General features: G+C 45.9%; 1 protein-coding gene across 1 annotated transcript in view; it reads left to right on the forward strand.

Moving 5' to 3' along the window:
* The first annotated feature begins 14,604 nt into the window (after nt 1-14,604).
* The window catches only part of NHS (NHS actin remodeling regulator), a 338,164-nt gene continuing 328,973 nt past the window's right edge, over nt 14,605-23,795 (forward strand). Inside the window, exon 1 of the mRNA XM_065914796.1 lies at nt 14,605-15,522. Within this exon, the coding sequence (XP_065770868.1) occupies nt 14,979-15,522 (544 nt within the window). The 5' untranslated portion in view covers nt 14,605-14,978. The remainder of the gene's footprint in view (nt 15,523-23,795) is intronic.

The raw sequence follows: 23,795 nt of genomic DNA on the forward strand, positions 1-23,795 counted from the left end.
AGCAAAGGGGGAAAAAACATATGTGAAGGAAAGGCTGGAACCTCAGAAACACACGAGAAGTTGAAGTTTTCTTGGAGAGGGTAGAAACACTTAAGAGGAAAACCCCAGTTCCTCAGCTAGCTCCCTTGCCCTCTCTGCAGAGTACCGTCCTTCCACATGCGCCTCCCGCCTTTTGGAAATGTTTATGCACTGGAGCTGTTCTCACCCAGGACACATTCCTTTCTCCGAGCGGGACCTTTCCTCAGCGTGAGTCAGTCAGTGAGTCAGTCAAGCAGTGGTGTTCTGTCCACTGGTCCTCCAGAGCTGCCCCCCAGGAGAGAGACATACATGTGTTTACTCTTCAGATTATCCAACAGTAGGTGTGGATCTTGTTTCTCTCTTTCCCTACTACTCCCCACTCCCTGGCATGTGGCAACAGGCTCTTTGATGGCCTCCCCTTTAGCGAAATAAAGACCCAGCCCAGGTCCGAAAATGACCTCTTGTGAGAATCATTGCATTTCTCAGCTAAGGTCCCTCCTCTGTCCTGAGCTCTGTCTGAGATGGCAGTTGCTTCCATTGCCCCAGTTTCATATGCTTTAGCTCTAGACCCTTACAACCTTCTGGGTTGGCTATGGTTCTTCTCTCACATTCTGCGCTAAGTGAATGACCCTCAATCTTGGGAATTGGCCTTCTTCCCCTTCTCTCTCACCCCTCTATCATGTCCATCACCAAGTCCTGGCGATATTATCTCATCTTTTTCTTATTGGCTTCCCTGAGGTCTCAGATGGTAAAGAATCTGCCTGCAATGCAGGAGACCCAGGTTCAATCCTTGGGTTGGGAGGATCCCCTGGAGAAGGAAATGGAAACCCACTCCAGTATTCTTGCCTGGGAAATCCCATGGACAGAGGAGCCTGGTGGGCTGCAGTCCACGGGGTCTCAAAGAGTCGGACACAACTTAGTAACTAAACCACATGTACCTCTCTCCTTTCCCCACCTTCTCCACCCCTCCTCCTGCTGCCTTCATGTTGACTGCCAGACACTCTTGTTATCTTCCCACCCTTTTTATGATGTTGCTGTTTCATTTTCACTCCCTTAACTAAACTATAAGCTCCACAAGGGCAGGGAGTCTGTCCATCGAATTCACGGCTGTACCTCTTGTACCACACCTGGTGTCCGGCAGATAGTAGGCACTCAATACTCATTTGCTGAATGAATAAATAAATTATTGAGTCCAATTCACTTATCTTGGAGGCTGTAGAGATAAAGTCCCTAGCACTATCTTGCATACAACAAGCTGTGAAGGAATACCTATTGGATAAATGAATATTTCTTTTGCTCAAGGTCACAGAGCTAATTAGTGACAGCACTTAAGTCAAAGCTTTTAACTCCAGTTGATTCTTAGCCTTGGTTGAATCTTAGAAACATCTAGGGGGCTTAAACAATTCGCATGTCCAGGCTGCACCCTGGACCATTTAGACCAGACCTTCTTGGTGGAGTTGGTGATAGGAAGCCAGGTATCGATCATTTTCAAAGCTTTCTAGGTGATTCCAATGTGCAGACAAGGTTGAGAACCACAGAAAACCCTGAAGTAGGCCCAAGGTAACCCCCTGTTTCTCATCCTGCATCTAATAGAACATTTTTGAGAAAAATCAAAAACCTTGCTGAATGGATTGAACCCTGGATTCACATGTGAGAAATAGTGGTAGCCGGGGGAGAAGGGGAGCTCACCCTCATGTTGGCTTGGAATCACACCATGGTGAGAAGCAGCATGTACTCATTTTCAGAAGTGTATCTTGAAGACAGAGAAGCAGTCTTGTAAGGTGGGTGGAGGCACTGGAAGAAGTGGTGGGAACGTGTTTGGGACTGGTTACCTCCTGGGAAGCTGCTGCCTAATAATCCTCTTAGACTACAGAAGAGTAACTCCAGAGAGTTAGTCCAGTTCAGTTCAGTCACTCAGTTGTGTCTGACTCTTGCCTTGAGAACCCCAGAGTTAGGGAGGATTCTTTTGTTTGCATCATTTGAAATGGACAAACCTCCAGGCATGTTTACCAAAGAAATCAGTTTAGACAGTGATGGAGAAAAGGCTAGAGGAGTCATTTTCTCCTTGGAAAACATCATACTGGAGTTACCAGTACTTGGCTGTTCATTTCTTCTTCAAATCCAAACTCTTTTGTTGAGGTTTATTTTCAGAACTGTTGTATGCAAAGATGAAAATTATGACTTGAAAGAGAAGCAAGAAAAGAAAGGATGAGTAGCTTGTCCAAGGAATGTCATTGAAGTCACTGAGAGAGTGCTGTTTTCTGAGATTCTGACTCTTGAGTCCCAGGCTCCACCCTTTGGATCCTACCCTAAGCATGGAGGGCTAACTTCATACCAGTTGAACTCCTTACAGTGACAACTTTTTAGACCCATTACAGGCTTTCTTAAAATGTGAGGAAAGAGGAAAGTAAACCACCATTCAATAGCAAAGATTTGAATTTGCCTTTGTCTATTTACAACATATATAATAAATAGATGTCAACATTGACATATAAAGAACTCATATAAAGTACTAAAGTTTGGTTTTATAACTCAGCATAATGTTTAATCAAAATGCTATCTTTAAAAAATAGACCTAAACCTCTATTTACAAAAAATCGCCCAGGGGGATTTTGCAGAGTTTTGGCAGTGCATGAGCAGACCTGTCAATTAGTTCTAGGTTTTAGCCATTTGGTTGGCATCTGTGGGAGAAAGAGACAAAGGAAGAAAAAAGGTCATATGAATTTCAGGGCCTTAATAAGATGGAATCCCGTGTTTTGGGTGGGAAAAAACACAGCAGTTATTATAAAGTTGATGAGTTAGTTTCTCCAAATGGAAACTCAATTTGGGTATCTTATCTTTCAGATCATGGTTCTCTCTGGTTATCTTCATTGCATGCACTGCTTTGTGCTTGTGGTCTAGACTCTGTCTATAATGTGTGTGCATTTCATGGGCTTTAACATTGAAGACATAAAGCAGCATGGAATAGCTCAGCTTGGATTAATATTGAACACCAATGGTTTGAAATATGTAGTCTTAGAATTGAAAGGGTCATTTAGTTCATTTCCTTCCCTCTAAGTATTTGAATGTTTAAACACCAGATATTGAGATGAGAGACATTCTATTATATCTCTAAAGCTGGAGATTCCATAAACTCAGCTCAGAGGTTTTCCAGTCAAGAGACTTGTTCATCTCACATCTTGTGTACTTTTTTCCTTGAGTAAGTCCACTACTACTTGTTCCAAAAAATACAGTATGACAAGACAGGTTCTAGGAGAGAGGAAGGCTCCATGAGCTGTGGAAGTTGTCCTGTGTTTAAGTATGTAAGGACTGTTATCTGACTACCTACTAATATAATGGCTGATAAATCAAGGGCCCCAGGCATGCTACAGCTCCCACATCAACTTAGGACAGGACAGTCACAGTTATTCAGATCATGTGCAACCCCAGAGATCAACTTATTTTAGTATTTCCATTTCATGGACACTTCAACCACTTTGAAAATGACCTGCCATCTTTTCAGTCCCTTAAAATGTTTTTTTTTCAGTCCCTTAAAATGTTAAAAAGTCATTTTATCTTTTTTTGTGTAGTGAATGATAAAATATCTGAGTTTAAGCAAATACTGTTTAATTTGGGATTAACAGATAATTCAAATTTATACTAGGAAATTCATCTTAATGCAATTTTAACACTTCAAAAAGTTATAAAGATAAATTTTGATATTTTTCTACTCGACAGGTGACACAATTTATTTACCTTTAAGTTGTTTATATAAGAATGTCAACAAATTCATTTTAAATTGGCATATTATTTCCTATGTGGTCTTAGACTGAATGTATATTAAAGTTTAGTGCAAATTTAAATTTATGTTCAAGCATCAAAATAGACAAAAACTATTTTCATGACATAATGTTAATAATTCTTTCATTTTGTGCTTTTTATTGACACCTTGGGGAGTTTTAAAAATAATATGTAATGTTACTTGGAGGTAAGGTCTTTGGGAAGTGATATGGTTAACCTGAGGTCATGAGGGTGGAGCCCGCATGATGGGAAATCAACCCTGAACATTTGTTGGAAGGACTGATGCTGAAGTTAATACTTTGGCCACCTGATGCAAAGAATTGACTCATTAGAAAAGACCCTGATACTGGGAAAGACTGAAGGCAAAAGGAGAAGAGGGTGACAGAGGATGAAATGGTTGGATGGCATCAATGATGCAATAGGCATGAACTTGGGCAAGCTCTGGGGAGATGGTGAAGGACAGGGAAGCCTGGCATGCTATAGTCCATGGAGTTGCAAAGAGTCAGACACAACTGAGTGACTGAACAACAACAAAGGAAGAGAAGGGCTTCCCTGGTGGCTCAGATGGTAAAGAATCTGCTTGCAATGCAGAAGACCTGGGTTTGATCCCTGGGTCAGGACGATCCCTTGGAGAAGGGAACGGTTACCCACTCCAGTAGGAAGAGAAAGAGACCAAATAGCCCTTTTCTCTCCACCATGTGAGGACACACTTAGAAGGCAGCCTACAGATCAGGAAAAGTTTCATCAGCAGAACCCAACTATGCTTGCACCCTTATCTCAGACTCTCAGCCTCCAGAACTGTGAAAAATACACTTCTGTTGTTCAAGTCCCCCAGCCTTTAGTATTTTGTTATGGAAGCCTGAGCTGACCAAGACAAAACATGAAATTTTTTGTGCTATTGTTTATAACAAATCACAGTATGGATAGTATTTATTCCCAACAAATGCCAAATGCGTACAATCATCATGATACTTTTAACATTAGTTTCTGAGGTACCAGCCGCATCCTAATGTGTACCTAAGATATGAAATCAGTTGAATACTGATATAGAGGAGATTTTCATAACTTTTCTTGTTTTTATACTTTTCATGACATTCTTCTTCAGTATTCAGAAACTTTATGCATCTTTTCTTATCTGCTGATCAGTTGAAGGTGAAAGACTAATGGCCTGTTATTATTAGTTAGAGATGATGGGGGACAGGGAGGCCTGGCGTGCTGCAGTCCATGGGGTCGCAAAGAGTCAGACACGCCTTAGCAACTGAACAACAGCAACAATTTATTAGAACAATTAGGGTGTTGTACTGGTCAGAACCAACATGGTAGCTAGCTATATTTAGTTGAATGATAATAAGCTCTGAGTTATAAGTCAGCCCCTCTAATTTCTATGAACCTTAATTAAAATGAGAAAGTGGTCAGATGGTTTATTCAAGCAGGGGAAATGAAAAAATTATACTCTTTATCAATGAAAGAAAAATGGACACAGATCCTGTCATACGTGGCGTTCTCAGCAGCAGAGCCTGAGGAAGGGAACGTTTGGTGCAGATGATGTCATGAGAGAGAGCTCTCGGGGATTAGTGGGTGAGGGAAGCAGGGCTGGCAGGGGAAGGAGCTAAGCAAAGATGTAGATTCAGGACAAGGCAGCCTCAGCCTGATGCCACAAAGAGCTCTGGGGTGTGGATAGCATCACAGAGAGTGTTCCACTCTGTACCACTGAGTCGTTGGCCCTGCCTGCCCTTCCAGAGGGATGTAACCTCACAGGTAGCTCGAGTGGGACACAGGAAACCCTCCGGAGCAGCCTACATCTACAGGCGTGTGAAGCTGAGCGCTCCAGCCAGGTGAAGGCGTTCTGCAAGGGACTCAGCATCACCTGCTACAGACATCATTTCTTTTTTATTATTTTAAGTATATGAACCCAGTAGAATCATCTTTTTTCCTCCCATTTTTATTGAGGTATAATTGACATGTAGAATTTTATATGTTTAAGATGTACTGCATCATAATTTGACTTACATCCATCATGAAATGATTATCGCAATAAGTTTAGTGAACATCTGTCATCTCATATAGATACAAAATTAAAGAAATAGAAAAACTGAGTCTTTTTCTTGGGATTTACTCTAACAACTTTCATATATAACATACAGCAATGTTAATTATATCTGTCATGTTCTACATGACATCTGTAGTACTTCTTTATCTTAGAACTGGACCAGCACCATGTTTTGAATATGTGAACTGTTTGTTATTGGACAATGATTATTTAATGCTGTTTAACTGGAAGGGAAACACCTTGAGGGCATGTCTTTGTTTTGTTTAACTCGAAGGCGATTCCTTGGTTCCCAGAATAGTCACAAATACATAGTAGGTATTTGTTTGTTGCAAGACATCTGTGGAATGAATGAATGAGGAAGATCCAGAGCTCTGGTGCTGGACTGTTGGAGCAATGCTTTTGTAAGGAACTGGGACTCCTGTTAATCAGAGCTGCATCTGACCACGTGTAGTAATTGGCTTGCATAGAGGCTTATTTTTTTCACAGTGCAAGAAATCTGGAGTGGGGGAAGCCAGGCCTGGGGCATCACTCTGCTCCATTATTTACACTCCAAGAGGCTTCTGCCTTTGCTTTCATCCTTGTGTCCGTCACAGTGGCATAACAGCCCTTCCCTCTCAGCCTCCAGTCTATTCCCCAGGGCCAAAGATGAGAAGGGAAGTCTTCATCCAGAACTGCATCATCTGGACCATCCTGAATGCAACGGAGTCTAGGATGGGGAGCAGATTGGCTGGTGCCATTGCAACCAGAACACAATGGAGATGCTGTTAGAAAAGGAGAAGGGGTTAGTGGGGAGGCAGATGACTGTGTCTGTCACTGTACTAAACCTGAGTAAGGCTCTGGATGCTTAAAAATGAACACTGTCTCTCCTAAGGGCAAAGAAAGGCAAAATTCAAAGAAAAATGGAAAGTGATTTAAAACCCTCAAATCCTTTTTTCTCTTTTTCTCCTTCCTCATCCATTTTCTTATGACTTTCATAGCAACCAGGGTTGAACTTCTTCCCAAAACTCACAGGAAATACTTGAAAGTGAATGTCGCTCAGTGGTGTCCGACTCTTTGCCACCCCATGGACTGCACAGTCCATGGAATTCTCCAAGCAAGAATACTGGAATGGGTAGCCTTCCCCTCTTCCAGAGGATCTTCCCAACCCAGGGATCAAACCCAGGTCTCCCGCATTGTAGGCAGATTCTTTGTCAGCTGAGCCACAAGGGAAGCCCAGGAAATACTTGGAACATGTTTCAAAACAAATAAAAATGAGCCTGTAATCCAGGCACTTGCTTACCACTTTTTTTTTCTCAACAGAATTCTTGGATAACTGTTTTATTTTTCACTTAGTGGCCTGATATTCCGTCTGTACCCTAGTGAGTGTGGACGATGATCACCTTTAAAATTCTTTTTCTTTTAAGGAGGAAAATCGGACTGCTGCAATGTTTCTGCTGGTGTTGCCGTTACTATAGGCGACTCCAAGGCGCTGCTGTTTTCGTATAGTGAGTCTTGTGTTTCTCCATGGAGAAGCTTTCATTATTTCCAGACTCTTATTGAACCCATTATGAGACCATTGAGACAAGATGAGAAATAAAAATGTCTACTTTGTTCACTGGGCTGTTATTCCTGGATCTTTACAATTGAGGTGGAGAAAGAAAACACCTCCAGAAAAATAATTTAAGAGGCATGGCTGGTCAGTTGTCTCCCATTTGATCCCAGGAGCCCTGCAGTTCACATGCAAATATGAAAAGGGTCACAGAAGTAAATTTCAGTGACATTTTTTATTTAAAAAATCTCCCGCTGACAAAACCACCTTTCCCATCAAGGGTCATCTCAGCGCACAATTCAAAGGCTGGCCTGTCCAGTAAAGTGCCTTTGTGCCAAGAATTCTGGATTTTCCTTTACAGCGTTCTTCCTCTGAGTGGTTCTGCTAGGTTTGAATTAGTGCATTCACTTTTTGAGCCTTTGTCTTCCCCATTCATAAAAAAATTGGCCGTACTTTTGGTTATATTGACATGGAGGCACTGAGTCAAATATCCTGACCCCAAAATACTTACCTCACACCAGCAGCATTGTTTTCCCAGAAAAGACACTATTTCTGCAAGTAGATTTATAAGTCAATTTTATCCAAAGGGTGTAACAATTCCTTCAAAAGAGCCAGGCTCTCACCCATTATTGCTAATTGGCTAGATATTGGGGGTTTTTGTTTGTTTTTTTGTTATAGCCCGTCGAATGCAATATCATATATTATTATCTTGGTGAGCTTTCTATGGGGATGTTAACTTGTTCTACACCCACATAAAATACTTTATTCTCCAGTTTTCTTATTAGATTTACTAACATGTCACTGCTGTACCATTACCATTTAACAGCCTGGGAGGCAGAAAGAACACACTATTATACAAGTCTTGGCAAAGCCAGCACCAATGTAGGGAAATCATTAAGCTTCAGGAAGTTTTAACTTTTCTTGCACCCAGTGTCTTATCATTAATACAAGGTTCATATTCTTCCCTGACCCCCTCATCTTGTAAAGGAAATAGAGGGAGAAAGGGGGAGAGGGAGGCGAGGAAGAGACACAAATCAAGCTGAGCCACAGCCATTTGCAGTGCCTGCACTTACATCGGTGATTAATCAAACTAATGGGGAGTTCTAATTCGGTGCTCTGCTACCCTTAAGCCCTGTAATTGCGGTGTCTCTGAACCCAAAGGAAACACGTTGTGCTCTGCGTGCCCAGGCGCATAGCTTTTAAATCTTCATAACTCTGTAATTACTCCAGTGCTTTCCTTCAAATCTGGCTTAATTTCACTTCCTTAATGAGCACAACGATCTTGATAAAGTTTGAAGCTTGCTGCCTCCGCCGTTCACAAGGACTCCATCCCAGACTGATAATGTGAGTTGTAGATTTCACTCCCTCAAGTTCTTCTCTTCGAGCTGATTTATTTCAGGACCACCACAGTCCAAAGCACTTCCTCTGGGTCAAGGCCAGCGCTGGGTGTTTTTGTCACAGAAGGGTGCTTGAAGAGCAATCTCTGAACAGTTTAAAAAAAAAAAAAAGGCGGTGCCGGTGGGGAGCTTGTGAACCCTTGGGGAATGGCTGTTTCGCTTTATTAGGGCCATGTGCTCCAGAGATGGTGGTTCACTTAACCCAGTCGAAGACTTTGCTTCATAGTAAATATATTAAAAATCCACTTCCTCTTTCTAAAGCCAGCCTTGCCAAAGAGTGAACTTTTTAAGTCAGCTTTCAAAAGAAAAGCAACATAATTTCCACATTCTTTCTCCTACCAACTGGTTTGTAGGATTTTGAAAAGATTTGTTGCAAATGCGCTTTAATGATACTAGTCAGAAGCTTGTCTTCCCTTGCAGCTGGTTGGAGGGTCTCAGTTTGGGCCACTGTGTTTTGCTTTTAACCATGTGGTGATGCTTGGTCTCAGCTTCAATCTTTCTGTTTCTAAGCTGTAAGAAGCAGCACTGAAACCCGAGTTGCTTTTAGCATCCCTGCTCCAGTCTGGATTCCCCCCAGACAGTGGTAATCGCCCTGGGATTCTGGGCAGCACTTAATTCCTCTCTCTATTACAGCTTGCCCGAATTGCTCTACCATTGTTTGTTTACCTGTCTATCTACTCTACTAGATTCCACCCTTTGAGAGCGATGTTTGTGTCTTCTTTTCTTTTATATCCCTGGCAGCAAAGAGAGGCCTGAGCACCCGATAAATGTTTGCACTCAGTAAATAAAGCTTCCGGTAAATGTTTGTTGCATAACCAGAGGGACGAATAAGTGAATGAAACTCCCTGGTTGTTTGCTATCACCATCTGCTTTAACTCTGTCCGTTATTTTGATGTATTTGCAGTTCTGACTAGATCCAGATTTAGCATGTTTAAAATTATATTCAGTTTTAAAATGTGAGGCTAGGATTTTTGAAGATAAGAAAGAAGTTGAAATCTCTCCCATTGGAAACAATGTGAGTAATCAACAGTTCTTTGCAGGAAAGATAAAAAGGCTGGTTGGAACAGTCTTTGGATTTGCTGTCTTTGGCATTTTGGGAAAACCATTTAATAGCATGATTTTTTTTCTGCCCATGTTTTCCTGCCAGTAAAATGCAGAGGGAAAAAAAAAACGCTGTGTCCTGCATACTTCATAAACTACATGAAGATTTTGAGGAAGAAAAGTACAAACTAAAACAAAGGAAATCCTTCTGTTTTGGTATATAGCTTCACCACCCCCCACCCTGAAAATTATACACATGATAGTTGTCAATAGACAGGTACCTGAATTTAGGTGTACGGTGGATTCACATTTTGATATTTAATGAATTTCACCCCCCCCCCCCCGGTGTTTCCTGGGAACATGGATTGTTGTTGTTGTTTAGACACTAAGTCGTATCTCTTTTGCTACCCCATGGACTGTAGCCCACCAGGCTCCTCTGTCCATAGGATTTCCCAGGCAAGAATACTGGAGTGGGTTGCCGTTTCCTTCTCCAGGATCTTCCTGACCCAGGGATCAAACCCATGTCTCCTGCATTGGCCAGGCGGATTCTTTACCACTGAGCCACTGGGGAAGCCCTGGGAACATGGGTACATAAGACCAAATTTAAGGTTCTTGAACTAGAAGAACTTGAACTTTTGAGTTTCAGAAACTAATTCAAGAAGTCTTTGGACATAATGTCCATGCTGTGAACTGGGAGAAAGCATGCTGGTTCTAACGGGACGGTGTATAAGCATGGGCTTCTGCCTTCCTCCCGTGCCCCAGCACAGCTAAAGGAGAGCGGGAACGGGGGAATCTCAGAGCTCAGCAAAAAACACAGCACTGGGGAGAAGATCCCTGGGAGCCCTGATGTGGAGCGAGAGGCCAGTAATACCTTCTGCAGCCTTCCCCATGGCCATGCGGATGCCTTCTGCCCATGTGTTTCATGGCTCTCCCACCTTCAGCTTTTCTTTTGCCCCCAAGGTGTTCTTCTGTGCTCTAACTTTATTTGTGGGTGCAGTTTGAGCCTAGGATAACCGTGAGCTCCAAAAAGTGTTCTGCTTGAATGTGAACCATATGACTCTCCAGTAGTTTCCCAAGAATGGCAGCTTTTCATTTATTCTCCACTCCATGCTCCAGACTCTGAAATCTGTGCTTCCACCTTTGGCAAGTGGAAGGCACCCCCATTACAAGATATCTTCACATTACGTTTTATAGACAAACCTCATTCATTTACTTTCCAATTGTTGCTTTTTCCTTATGTAAACTTGATAGATGTTCGTATTGCAAAATGGTTTAGGTAACTTGGCTTGAGATGGGAGGCTCATAATTTTGACCAGTAAACTGACTGAAAATGGTTTTTATTTTATAGCTTTTTACTTAGTGGCGGGACTTTTAGGAGTGAATGAAAGAGGAATAGGTGCCACCGAGTGGAGGGAGGGAGACTCCAGTCACTATAATTACATGGTTATTCTAACAGGCCCATGTATCTCCTGGGATTTCTTGGACAAAAGAAATATTTTTCAAGTATAAATAATGGTGGTGCAGCATCTACGCTGGGGTATTTGAAACAGAACAGACGTTTTTGGTGAAGAATTTTTCGGGAATTTCTGCTTGGTTGCTTGTGAGGTTCCAGGGGCTGCTTGCTGACGGCTCTGCGGAGTGCGAGGCTCGCCAGGCTGGAGGTCAAGGGGCTGGGTGGCCCCTCCATGCCAGTCCTTCAGCAAAGACCACAGCCCCCCTGGATAGCCACAGGCACGTGTGTAACTGGGCAGTGGGCGGACACAGTATACTTCGTTCATTTTATAATGGCATAAGGTTTATACTGACCGAACATTTAAGTTTACGGGAGGATTGTGCTGGCCTCTGAGCTGCATGAATGACTGCTGGGACTTCAGCAATGGGGTCATTTTTAAATGCCTCCTTTCTTTCCCTTTGGGCTGCAAGCTCTTGGTGATAAATATGTGTACATGGGCGGGGGGGAGGGGATCGTGATCCAGAGAGATGAACACGCACATAAGTAGATGTAACAGTCTGGCTTCAGATGTCAATCTTGTTTTCATCAGAGCTTTTTGTGGGAAAACCCGGAGTCAAATGGGGCAATCTGAGATTTGAATAAGAGCGACAGCTCCTGGATGCATGGAAAATTCATTGGCACAAAGAATATTCATGCACCCCCTCATGATGACATGATTTCAGTGTTTCAGTTCTATGAAGTAGGAACCAAACTAAAACCGTGCCTGTGGGGTGGGACGGGGGGCGGGGGTGAAGTTTGAAGTGGGACGGATACGGTGAGGCCTGAGGTGGTCTGAAGTTGCCCTTGAAAAGCTAGCACACAGTTTTTATTTAGACAGTGTCTGGGAAGCCTAACAATCACTTCTCTAAAAGTGCCTTTATTCACACCTTCCAGTGGACTGAGAAACACATCAGTCCACCGGTATGAATGCATATTTTAATTTGTATTAGTTTTATTTTTGGTTACTTTGAAAGGAAAGCCATCCTTCAGACTTATCAAGACGAAAATGCTGAAGTGACCTTGAGAGGTCCCTGCAGGCTACCAGAGGAGGTTTTGGGGGCCACTGAGAATGAAGGAGATCAATAGCCATAATCAAAGCTTTTTATTTTGTCCACGTGGCTTTATTTAGCACATGAGCAGGAGTCCAGGAGATGACAAAAAGTTTCCCTTTTCACACAGCTGAACTGTACTTTGAATCGTTTTGAAGTCCTGACTCTGCTGACCATTTTGGGGCAGACACCAAGGTAGCTAGCCTGCTCTCGAACTTAATTACTTCCTGGAATTCTACCCCTCCTGGGCCTGGAGGACAGCTTCCCCTCCCCATGGGGACTTTTCTGTCCTCCCCTTCAATCACCTCTGTCTGGTGGTCAGGGCCAAGGAAGGAATTCCCCAGTAATCCGAAGCTCCCATTAGGAATGAGACCCCCCCCTGCTCATCACCCTGGTCATGTCCTGCTGGCCTCGCAGCACTGGCCCCTGAAGGCTACGACTAGGGCAGTGCCAGGGGAGGGCAGTGAGATGTGGGGCAGACCCATTGCAAGGCCCCCTACCTGGATCCTTTTACATACCCTCATTATTCCTTCTGCCTCAGTGTTTAGGGAGAAGCGGGTGGCTTGGCTACCTAGAAGAACTCATGTTCAGAATTGTGATCATATTAAAAAGTCAAGCTGAATTTGAAAACAGCCAGCTCTAAGCTCTTTAGATTTGTGAGATAAAAAAACAAACAAACTCCCAAAAGATGCTTTCTTTTTTCACTTTTTATTTGGAAACAGACTCAAAGTTTCAGGAAATGTACCATGAATCCCAATATGCCCTTTACCTAGACTCACTATTTTGCACATTTTGTCCTGTTTTCTTTTTCTCCTTCTTTGTCCATATACTTTATCACCATCATTCTTCTTGTTGCTACTGGATCACTTTCATGTGTACCTTGAAGACATCATGTCCTTTTACCCCCACATCCTCAGTCTGGATCTTTTATGAACAAGGACACTCTCTTGACAAAAATGTTATTTTTTGAGGTAGGAGAGGGGTGTCTGTTGAAGCCTTTATAACTTAAGTGTGAGCCCGTCCAGAGTGCCGAGTGTGGGGCCTTATGCAGGCTGCTGCTATAAAGGCAGGGAGAGTGGAGAGGAGACCCCACCACAGGTCTGGAGGACTTTATTGTTGCCATAAAACATATTTTTTCCATGTTCTCTTTAGACACATGAAATGAAGTCTGCATTCCCAAGATCTGGCTTGTGGCTTTAAAATAAAAAAAAATATTTTTACAGTATTCTTTTTGGAGAGATGAAGGCATGCATTTTATTAACATTTCTCAAACTCTTTTTTAGCTTTTAGGCTGACAGCATCCAGGCTTAGACTGGTGCAAGTGAAATACTGTACATACCTTTTTAGAAATTACACCTTTCAGTTAACCAGAGGGGGAAACTTTATTTTCTTCTGTGAATCATCAGCTCTGTGATGGAGAGCTTTAACATCCCTGTGTGTGATCAGCAGAGTAGGGTGACAGGGAGGTAATCTGGCTTATCCCACCTGATGTGTCAATGAGTTCTGCAAGCAGTTTTCTGGGGTTTTTGCTCATGGGTGGTTTGGGTCTCAGTCATGATGTTCTATAGAGACCTGGTCCAACCCAGCGGCAGACGAATACCCAGGAAGTGGTATAAGCTGCACGTTTGCCGGTCTGGCCACACCAGGATGCACTCTGAGGGGCAGCCCAGTTTTCCCTGCTAGGAACGCAAAGGACTTGCTCAGAGCTGGAATTTGGCAGAAGCAACTTGCTCCAACACGTCAAAGCTGCTGCATCCCCAATACCCCACCTCCTTCTTCCGCGCTTACACCCCCAACCCCAACTTGAGGACTCCCCGCCGCCACCACGCTGACAGTCTCAATCCTAACCCCACCGAGGCTAGGAAGTGTCTTTGCATCAGAACAAGCCTGGAGAGGTGAGGCCACCAGTGACTCCCAGCGGCCGCACAGGGCGCTGCGCCCCCTCGCCCCGGCCTCTCCCCCTCCCCTCCCCTGCCCTGCGTCCGCCCCGCCGCCCCCGCGCCGCCTCCTGCGCCTGGGCTGAGGCAGATTCCTCTCTCCGGGTTTTCAAAGCGCCTTTCCGAAACCACCTCCCCGCCCAGAGAGGGCGAGAGATCCCGGGCGCAATTGCTCCCCGGAGCGGCCGACGGGCGCGCGGGGAGAGGCCTGTGCCGGGGTACTTTCAAACTGAGGCGCGCGCACACACTCACACCCACCCACCCACCCAGACACATGCGCGTGCGCGTGCTCGCGCGCGCATACACATACACACACACACACACATACACACACGCCCATTTATATAGGCGGTGGCGGCGGCAGCGGCCGGGGCGGCGGCGGCGGCGAGCGCAGGAATGATGGAGCTGAGCCAGCCGACCCAGGTTGGAAGCAAGTGAGGAGAGTCTAGGCGCGCCCCGGGATTTCCGTGCCCGGTGCTTGTCATCCTACTCAGGGAACGGTGCACGAGGAGGAGGGCGGGGAAGAGAAGGAAGCCAGGTGAGCGAGGAGCTCCCTGCATATCTGGACTGCCCGAACGCACCTTCCCTGGACTCCAGCCGCCTCTCCACCCAGGTGGGCGCGCCCGCTTCCCCACTCGCCAGGGGTGCTTTGAGGAGACCAGAAAGTCGCGGCCCGGCTGCGCGGGATGCCTTTCGCCAAGCGGATCGTGGAGCCGCAGTGGCTGTGCCGGCAGCGACGCCCGGCGCCTGACCCGGCGGAGGACGCGATCGGAGGCAGCGCAGAACCGCCGCCGCCGCCCCTGCAGCTGCCCGGCCGACGGGACGAGGCCGTGGCGCCGGGGCCAGAGGAGCCTCCCCGCGCACCCCCCGCGCCTCCGGGGCCGCCGCTGCCCGCGCCAACCGACCAGGCGCCGCCACCGCACGGAGAGGCGCCCGCGGCGGGTGAGGAGAGCGTGGCAGGGGTCCTGGAGGCGGCGTCTGTGGCTGGCGAGGCGTCCTCAGCGGCAGCCACCGCGGTGTTGCTCATGCTGGACCTGTGCGCGGTCAGCAACGCGGCGCTGGCCCGCGTCCTCCGGCAGCTCTCGGACGTGGCCCGGCACGCGTGCAGTCTCTTCCAGGAGCTCGAGAGCGACATCCAGCTCACCCACCGTCGCGTCTGGGCGCTGCAGGGCAAGCTTGGCGGCGTGCAGCGCGTGCTCGGCACGCTGGACCCCAAGCAGGAGGCAGTGCGTGAGTACCCGCGCGGTCCGCCCGCCTAGCGCTAGCTCCGGCGCCGCACCCTCGCGCCCTCCGCGGTCGCCACAATCCCAGCCTCGCGGCGCCGCGCCTGCTGCGGTTTACACCTTACTCTTGCTTCCCCATCCCTCCCCTCCCCTGGGACTCACCCCAGTCTTCCCGGAGTTCGGGTGAGGGATGCAGACGCCAGGGGAGAAAGTTAAAGGGGGCGGTCTCTGACCTCAAAGGCAGCGGTGGACAGAGAGGGAGCATTTATGGGGACAGAGGAGGCCGAGGGGTCTGCCATTGACTTCTAGGGCTCGATTTTTCCGTCCCTCCCCGGGAGGCAGAGGGTTGGTGCTACTTCTGTGGTTTCCAGCAGCCCGTCCTGAGCCCTGTGTCGTCCTCCCACCCCCACCCCAGCGCGTGCTTGGGGGGGCTCGGGAAGTAAAGTGGCCTTTTAGGGCTTCTGCTATGCCGTGGCAGTTTTGGCCCTCTTGTGACCTCAGGGGCTGCACCGAGCTCCGAACTTGTGCCCCGCGCCTGTGTGCGCCATAGCGCTGCGCCGCACGCCTCCCGGAGTGAACTCCGAAGCGCTCTGCTCCAGCCTTGTGGCCTGGGAAGGGCGTGGAGGGAGAAGTGTCCCGGACCCTGGGGAGGTCGAGGAGACCCTTGGGCATCTCTCCTGCCCTGACCACAACAGGGTTCCTACTGACTGACTCTCTCTGCCATCTGCCCTCCAAGAATCTTGGAGGTGTTCCGCGCCCCCCTCCCACCCCCCACCCCAACATGTACTATCATCCAATTTCACCCGAGTGTGCAAGACCCCTGGGCACCTTTGCTGCCTGTTAACTTCACTCTTGCGACATCCCAGGGCTCCCAATAAATGTGATTCTGGCGCTCAGGAGGGTCCCCTGGCGCACTGTTGGCCAAATCAGAAGGTGTCGGAGTCATTTAGAACCGAGCGGACGGTGGGCGGGGGCCCTAGGCTAGCATGCCGGCCCTTTGGCGCCTAGTTCAGCGGCTGCGACGCTCACAGCGAAGGTGATGTCAGCGGCTCTGCCTTACATAAGAAGCTTCCCTGGTTGCTGCAGCAGCTGCGCCGGTGCGCGGTGGCCGCTGAGCGCGCGGGGCGGGGGCGCTCTCGGCATTCTTCCCCGGGGACTTCCGGGCACCTCTGCCCTGCAACCTGGCCCAGCCTTCTAACCAACCCTTCCCGCTCGAGCACTGCCCTCCTTCCCCAAAATAAAATAAAGTAAAACCCCTTTGAACCCCGGCCCGGGAATTCGCTGCTTTCTGCAATAACAATAATAATAAGCGTAATGAATAAATGATGTGCGCGATCGGTTTTCGCAGCTATAAAAGACCCGGAGTTGGGTTAATGACTGGTTGTTTAAAGGGCAATTCCGGGGATGAGTTCTGGAAAGAATTAGGACTGCCGTGGGCCAAGTCGTATTTTACTTTTGGGACTTGAAATGAGCGCTTTAATCCTACCTCCTTTTTTACCCCAAACCACACAGCAGGGACAGGCCCTTCACTTTCAACAGCGCTGATATCTAGGGAGTGCGGTCAGGGGAGTGCTGATTTCACTTCAAAAGGAGTGGAGGGAAGTTTTGCAGACTGTTGAGTGGTGCATACATTTCGTGTGTGTGTGTGTGTGTGTGTGACACTGCCCCTTAAATGAGATTTCTCATAAGTGAAACTCAACACTGGAGCAGAATGAGTTTTCTCCCTTTTTTCTTTAGAGGCAGGGGTGGATAGTTATGTACCCAGAATTTAATACAATCCTTTACACTGTTTGGAGTACAGACTAATGGTTAATGGATAAAAAGGGATTTTTGGTGTGTGTTTACAAGTGATGAACATATAATGAACATATACTCAGTTTAGGCGATTCCCTGGTGGCCTAGATGGTAAAGAATTTGCCCACAATGCGGGAGACCTGGTTTCAGTCCCTGGGTCCGGAAGATCCCCTGTAGGAGGGAATGGCAACCCACTCCAGTATTCTTGCCTGGAGAATTCCGTGGACAGAGGAGCCTGGTGGGCTACAGTCCACGGGGTCGCAAAGAGTTGGACAGGACTGACTACTTTCACTTTTCACTTTCTTTCATACTCTTTATATGTATTTATATATGAATAAATAATTAAAGATGGGTCTCATATAATAAAAGGGATAGACTTAAAATCTCCTATTATTTTTACATTTTTCTAAAACATGATCTCCATGCTTTGTACCCATACCTCTCTCTTCTCTTGTCCATATAAATTTGGGATGACATTGTTCCTGTTTGATGTCATAAAGGCATTACCTTTGGGAGGAAAAACACAGTATTGTGTCTTAATTTGGGCTTCTTAGTGTGCAGAGGTGGAGACAAGGAGTTCTGTGCAAGGAGTTTCTTTGAGAGGGGATCCCATGAAGCACAGGGAACGAGTAGGGGAGTGGGCAACTGGGGTTCAATCCAGCACACATCCGGAAGTGTTCTGCTGAGGAATGAGGAAGCTGGAGTATTTCTCCGTCAACTTCCACCACTCACTGATGAGAGCACTTGGAGCCTGAACTCCCTGGCTCTTGAGACCCACCCCAGGTGTGGGCTCAGCAGGCTCCTGGGCCATGCGGAGAGGTGTCAAAAGTCTGTGGTGTGGCATGCGGGACCTTTTAGATGTGAAGATCCCGCATGCCACAACTTGGACTTCGTGTAGCCAAGTAAATAAATATTTAAGATAAAATGTCTGTGGTGTGTTTGGGAATCTCTGCTGGGGTCGCCTGGGAAGGGGAAAGGGGCTGTGTGTGGGTGGAGAACCAGTGGCATCTGCTATGTTATGCGTCTCCCTTCAGTGTTGCTCAAAGCCTAAGGGGGTTTCAAAGGGAGAAGAAGCCTAAAAGTGACCGGGCTTCCTTCTTCTCCCTCCTTGAATGTGTCTGGATGCCTCCATACCCCTGTATAGCCTTTCCACCCATATCACCATTGTCCATGCTGCTTCATCCTTGGATAGCTGCTTCCTGTTGCCCTGAAACAGGCTGGAGTGGTTTTTGCAGGGGTGACATCATCTGACACACACTTCAGCAAAGTCACTCTGGAGGCAAGTCTGGAGGCTGGTAGACCAGTTAGACAGTGCAAGTGGTGCCCATGGCTGGGACTCAATAGACAGTGAGAAAGGCTCAGATTGTAAATTCATTTTGCAGATAGAATTGACAGGACTTACCAATTAGATTGGTTACATGGTATAAGAGCAGAAAATAATAATAATTATTATGGATGACTCCTAGTGAGTTTTTTTCGTTAAATAGCTTATAGAAGGTCCATTTCCAAAAATGGGTAAGGTTTATATAAGAGTAGATCTTTTATGGTTGGGGTAGAGGGTAGTGGAACTGATACTTATCTGTTTGTGCTATGTTAACGTGAGATGCTTGTGTCTAAGACGATTAGATGTGTGAATTCAGAACTCAAGAGAGAGGTCCAGGCTGGAGATGCAGATGCGAGATGTAAGGGCAGAGATGATATGTGAAACCCTGGAGCTCAGGACCAGATAGAGAGTAAAGAAAAGGGGGCCAAGACTTACCCTAGGGCAGTCCAACTTTGAAAGTTTAATAGAAAAGAAAGAGCAGTGAGCAAGCTAGAAGGAAAATCAGGAGAGTGGTATGATGGAAGCCAGGAGGAGGTGTCTCAGGAATGGAGGGGGAATCATTTTGGTCAAATGCTTCTGAGAGGAAGATGAGTACTGATGTAAGACCACTGAGTCTGGCACCTTGTTAGCAATGAGTGGCCCTGCTAAGTGCCATTTTAGTGGAGGGGTAGAGAGGAAGGCCACATAAGAGGGGATGAAGAGAACAGGAGAAGTGGAAGAGGAGAGAGCAAGCACAGACAGCTCTTGTAAGGAGTGTTGTTGTGAAGGTAGGGGGGAATGGAATCGTGGCTGGAGGGGAATGCAGGGCCCAGGGAGATTTTCATAAAAGGTATTGATATTGAGGCATGTTTAGATTCCATGGAAAGGGAAGAATTGATGATGCTGGAAAAAGAACTGGATAATTATGGACGTCCTTAAGAGGCTGAGAGGGAAAGGGATCAGAGCACCATCGCCCATAGAAACTGGAGGGAAGATGACACATATGGGCAGAGGGATAGGTGGACTGGTGAACTGGTAGCAGTGGGATGGGGCGTTCTTACCCAAGTCCATCTCTTTTCTCTGACTTTCTTGGAGAGATAATCAGTTGAGAGGGTGTTGGTAATGTGAGGAGAGAGGACAAGGCATTAGTGCTGTCTCAGGAAGGGAATGTGGATGCAGAAAAGAAGTATGGAGGGGTTCCCTGGCTGTATGGAGAACCTTCTGAGACTTAGGGTCATAAACATGGACTCAGTCCAGCTTTTCGGTCACTGAAACTGGAGGTTTTGGAATTATTTCATGGGTCTCAACTCCAAACTGTTCATCCTGAGACATTTGAATGACATTGGCTTTTGGGTTGCTGTTGATTGTATTTAGTTTCTGAGTCTTAAAGTACTTTTTATATTGAAGCTGAAAATTCATGCTAAGTCTCTCAGTTGTGTCCAACTCTTTGTGACCCTGTGGACTGTAGCCCACCAGGCTTCTCTATCCCTGGGATTCTCCAGGGAAGAATACTAGAGTGCGATGCCATGCCCTCCCCCAGAGGATCCTTGCAACCCAGGGATTGAACCCGCATCTCCTGTGGCTCCTGCATTGCAAGCAAATTCTTTACTGCTGAGCCACTGGGGAAATCGACAGAAAAGGGCACAGACCATAAATTTATAGCTTGGTTAACTTTCACAAAGTGAGGATCTCACGTAACCATCGCCAAGATCAAGAAAGAAAACATTGCTGAATCTTGAACCACCCTCCCAAGGCCCATTTTATCAGTCACTACCCTCTTCCCCAAGGGAAGACTTCCTCCATCAATTAGGTTTTCCGGTTTTTGAACTTTATGTAAGCGGAGTCACATAGTATATATCTTTAAGTGTCTCATGTTCCTCACCCAATATTAAATTGGTAAGAGTCTTCCATGCTGTTGTATGTACAGTAGATTGTTCCTTCTCATTGCTGAATAAAATTCCATTGTGTGCATATACCACCATTTGTTGGTCTGTTCTAATGATGAATATTTGGGTTATTTCCAGGGTAGGGCTATCACCACAGATGTTTTTCTATGTGCTTTCTGGTGGGCTTATGTTTGGAATATAATACACACACATACATATATATAAATACACAGTTGTTTGGAATCTGTCTAAAAGTGGAATTGCTAGATCAAAGGGGATATATACGTTTGGCTTTAGTAGCTACTGCCTAACAGTTTTCTAAACTGGTGGTACCAATTTATACTCCCAGAAGTATATGCAAGTTGCAGTTGCTCCATGTCCTTACCAATACTGGTATGGTCTTTTTAATTGTAGCTACTCTGTAGGTAGCTAATAAAAATCTCATTGTGGTTTTAATTTGCATTTCACTGATGGCTTATAAGATTGAGGACCTTTTCATATATATTTTTGACCACTTGAATATTCTCTTTTCCTCATTTTTCAATAAGGTTCTTTGTATGTTTTTTCCTTCTCCTGTAGGAGTTGTGGATGTAAGTTATTTATGAGCTATAGATACTGCAATTACTGTCTCTCTGTCATGTGCCTCTTCACTGTCTTAGTGTTACCTCTTGGTGAGCAGAAGTTCTTGTTTTTATGTAATCCACTTTATGGATCCTTTTCTTTATGGTTAGTGTTCTTTGTGCTCTGTTTTATTTGTTTTTAAATTCTTCACTAACCCCAGGGTCATGAAGATATTCTTCTATGTTCTAGAAGTTTTTTTTTTTTGTTTGGACTTTGTCATTTAGATCCATGATTCACGTGGAATTGATATTTACACATGGTGTGAAGAAGGGGTCAAGATGCATTTTTCCCTGTGGATGCACAGTTAATCCACTGCCACATACTGAAAAGACCATCATTTCCCCATTTTACTGCAGTGACACGTTTGTTATCTAACAAGTAGATTGATTTTATTTTTTAGTTAACATTCATTGAGTTCTGCTCTATGTCAAGCCTTGTGCTAAGATCATTGTATGAATCATTGTATTGAATCTTCACAATGACTCTATGAGAGTCATTGTCCTATTATTTTCCTACTTTACTGAGAGTTAACAACTTACTCTGTGTAGTAACATCTGGAAAGTGCTGGAGCCTAGAACTAGGGTCCAGGTCTCAGTGCACAAACTATATTTGCAAACATTAGACTTTTCTCCCATGGGTGGCTGCACAAATCTAGAGCAGTTCCAATGTTTAAATCAATATGCTTCTGTCCACTTGTCGTGTCCCTCCCTGCCTTCCCCACCTTCCACCCCAGTCCAGTCACACTGAGTTCTACTGGCTGTTCCCTAATTCTCCAGGCCAGTGTGTATACTGCTCTTCTCTCTGGAACATTTCACTGGTTCATTTCTGTGCTTTCTTGGCTAATCTGTGGAGTTGTCATCTTCTCAGCACAGTGGAATCTGATCCCTTGCCTGCTGCCTTCCACCTGCAAATTTTCTAGAACTGTGTGCTAACCTTTATCTTAGCTTTTCTCCTTCTGGACAGCAGACTGTGTGGGTGCTCTGCTAGATTCCTTCAGCCCTCACCTCTCATTCTGAAGGCTACTTACTGCTAACTCCTGTGACTGTGCCTAGGGCCTCTTTTTTTTTTTTTTTTTTTCTGCCTGATGGACCATGCTAGGCCCTGCGCAGAGGGCAATTCAGAAGTGCCAGTGAGTTAATGCCCTTGAAGCAGTACTCAACCAGTTATGGATAGGACACTGGGGAACCAGTGGCCCTGCTTCCTTGCCCCTTGGATGAGAGAGCTCCAAGGCATGTTCTGTACCATCTTTCAGAATTCACCAGAGGACTGAGCTGCAGTTGCTCACCGTAGTGACTTGTCTTCAGACACACTGTGTTTTCTCTGCCTTCTTTTCCCCATCTCTTACCTACGGGTACTCCCTGGGGTCAACTCCCATAAAACCTTCTTGCCCTTGAGCTTGCACTTGCGCTCATAAGGTCTGGGAGAACCCATGCCAGAACAGTCTGTCTAATCTTTGAACTGTGAAGATGAAGACCTGGGACCAAGAGTATGGTAGAGGTCACGCTTCTCTTTCTTTTTCCCTAAACTTCTTTCCTGAGGATTATTAGATTTGCCACATGGGCACACCCTTCCAGATGCTTGGTGGTGGGCCTGGATATAACTTACCACCCTTAAGTGGGCTCTCAGTTCAAACCTCTTATTGGGGTTGGAGGAGGTCTTCAGTGCTTCAGAAGTGAGAAGGGGCCCAAAGCAAACTCAGGCCTACAGTGATGAAGACACACTCCGTCATTTCCTTGGCGTTCTGTCAGCCAGCCTTTGAGAGTGCCATTTGTCTTCCTGTGGAATTGGGCCAGTGATGGCCCCAAGAGATCCATGCTCCCTATTTGGAATGCATAATTTCAGCCACAGCTGAGCCCCAAACTGCTAAAGCCAGAAGTAGTCTAAGAAGTAACACGTGGGGTGAATCGTTCATTTGGGTTTGGTATGGCAACACTCATCATGGCTTCAGCCTGCTTTTGGAAGGGTGATCCCTTTCCTCCCCATTCTGTTCATTCTACCACTCACAAAACCCCTTTACAGTCTGGTTAATGTGGGTTTTCTTTGGGGGGGAGGGATGTTTTTGTCACTGTGGTTAGGTGTCTTTTCCTCCTGGCTCTACTCAGCAAGTTTTTCTGAGACATTATGGAATCCGAACAGCTCTACCGAAAGCTGCTTTAAAACCTCTTGTAGAGCAACCGAGAAGAAAGCAATCTTTCAAAGGTTAATAATCCATGGGTGTAACTTCCTCATAACCAGTAACAGCAACGCATTTCTTCCTCGACTTTTCTTGTTGTACTGGATTGGGCTTTTAAATCAAAATTACTGAACTATTTTACCTAGGAAATACTTGCAATTCTGTTGGGCTGATATTTCTAAGATGGTAACAGTAAAGATTTCTCTCTTTGTGTTTGTGGAAGTGTTTTCCACACAATGCTATCAGGAAGGTGTAAATTCCACAGAAGCACTCAGACACATCTTCAATCTCAGGGCTTCTTTTCTACAATAGTCATCACCTTTAAGTTCCAATTACACATGGCATCTTTCCTGTTGTCCCATGTTAGCCCAAACATCTTAAAGATCACTGACTTTGAATTTATTTATTTTTTGCCACTCTTGTGGGTTTCAGGATCTTAGTTTTCTGACCAGGGCTTGAACCCAGGCCCACAGCAGTGGAAGTGTCGAGTCCTAACCACTGGA

Source organism: Muntiacus reevesi, chromosome X, assembly GCF_963930625.1.
Source record: "Muntiacus reevesi chromosome X, mMunRee1.1, whole genome shotgun sequence".
Classification (NCBI taxonomy): Eukaryota; Metazoa; Chordata; class Mammalia; order Artiodactyla; family Cervidae; genus Muntiacus; species Muntiacus reevesi.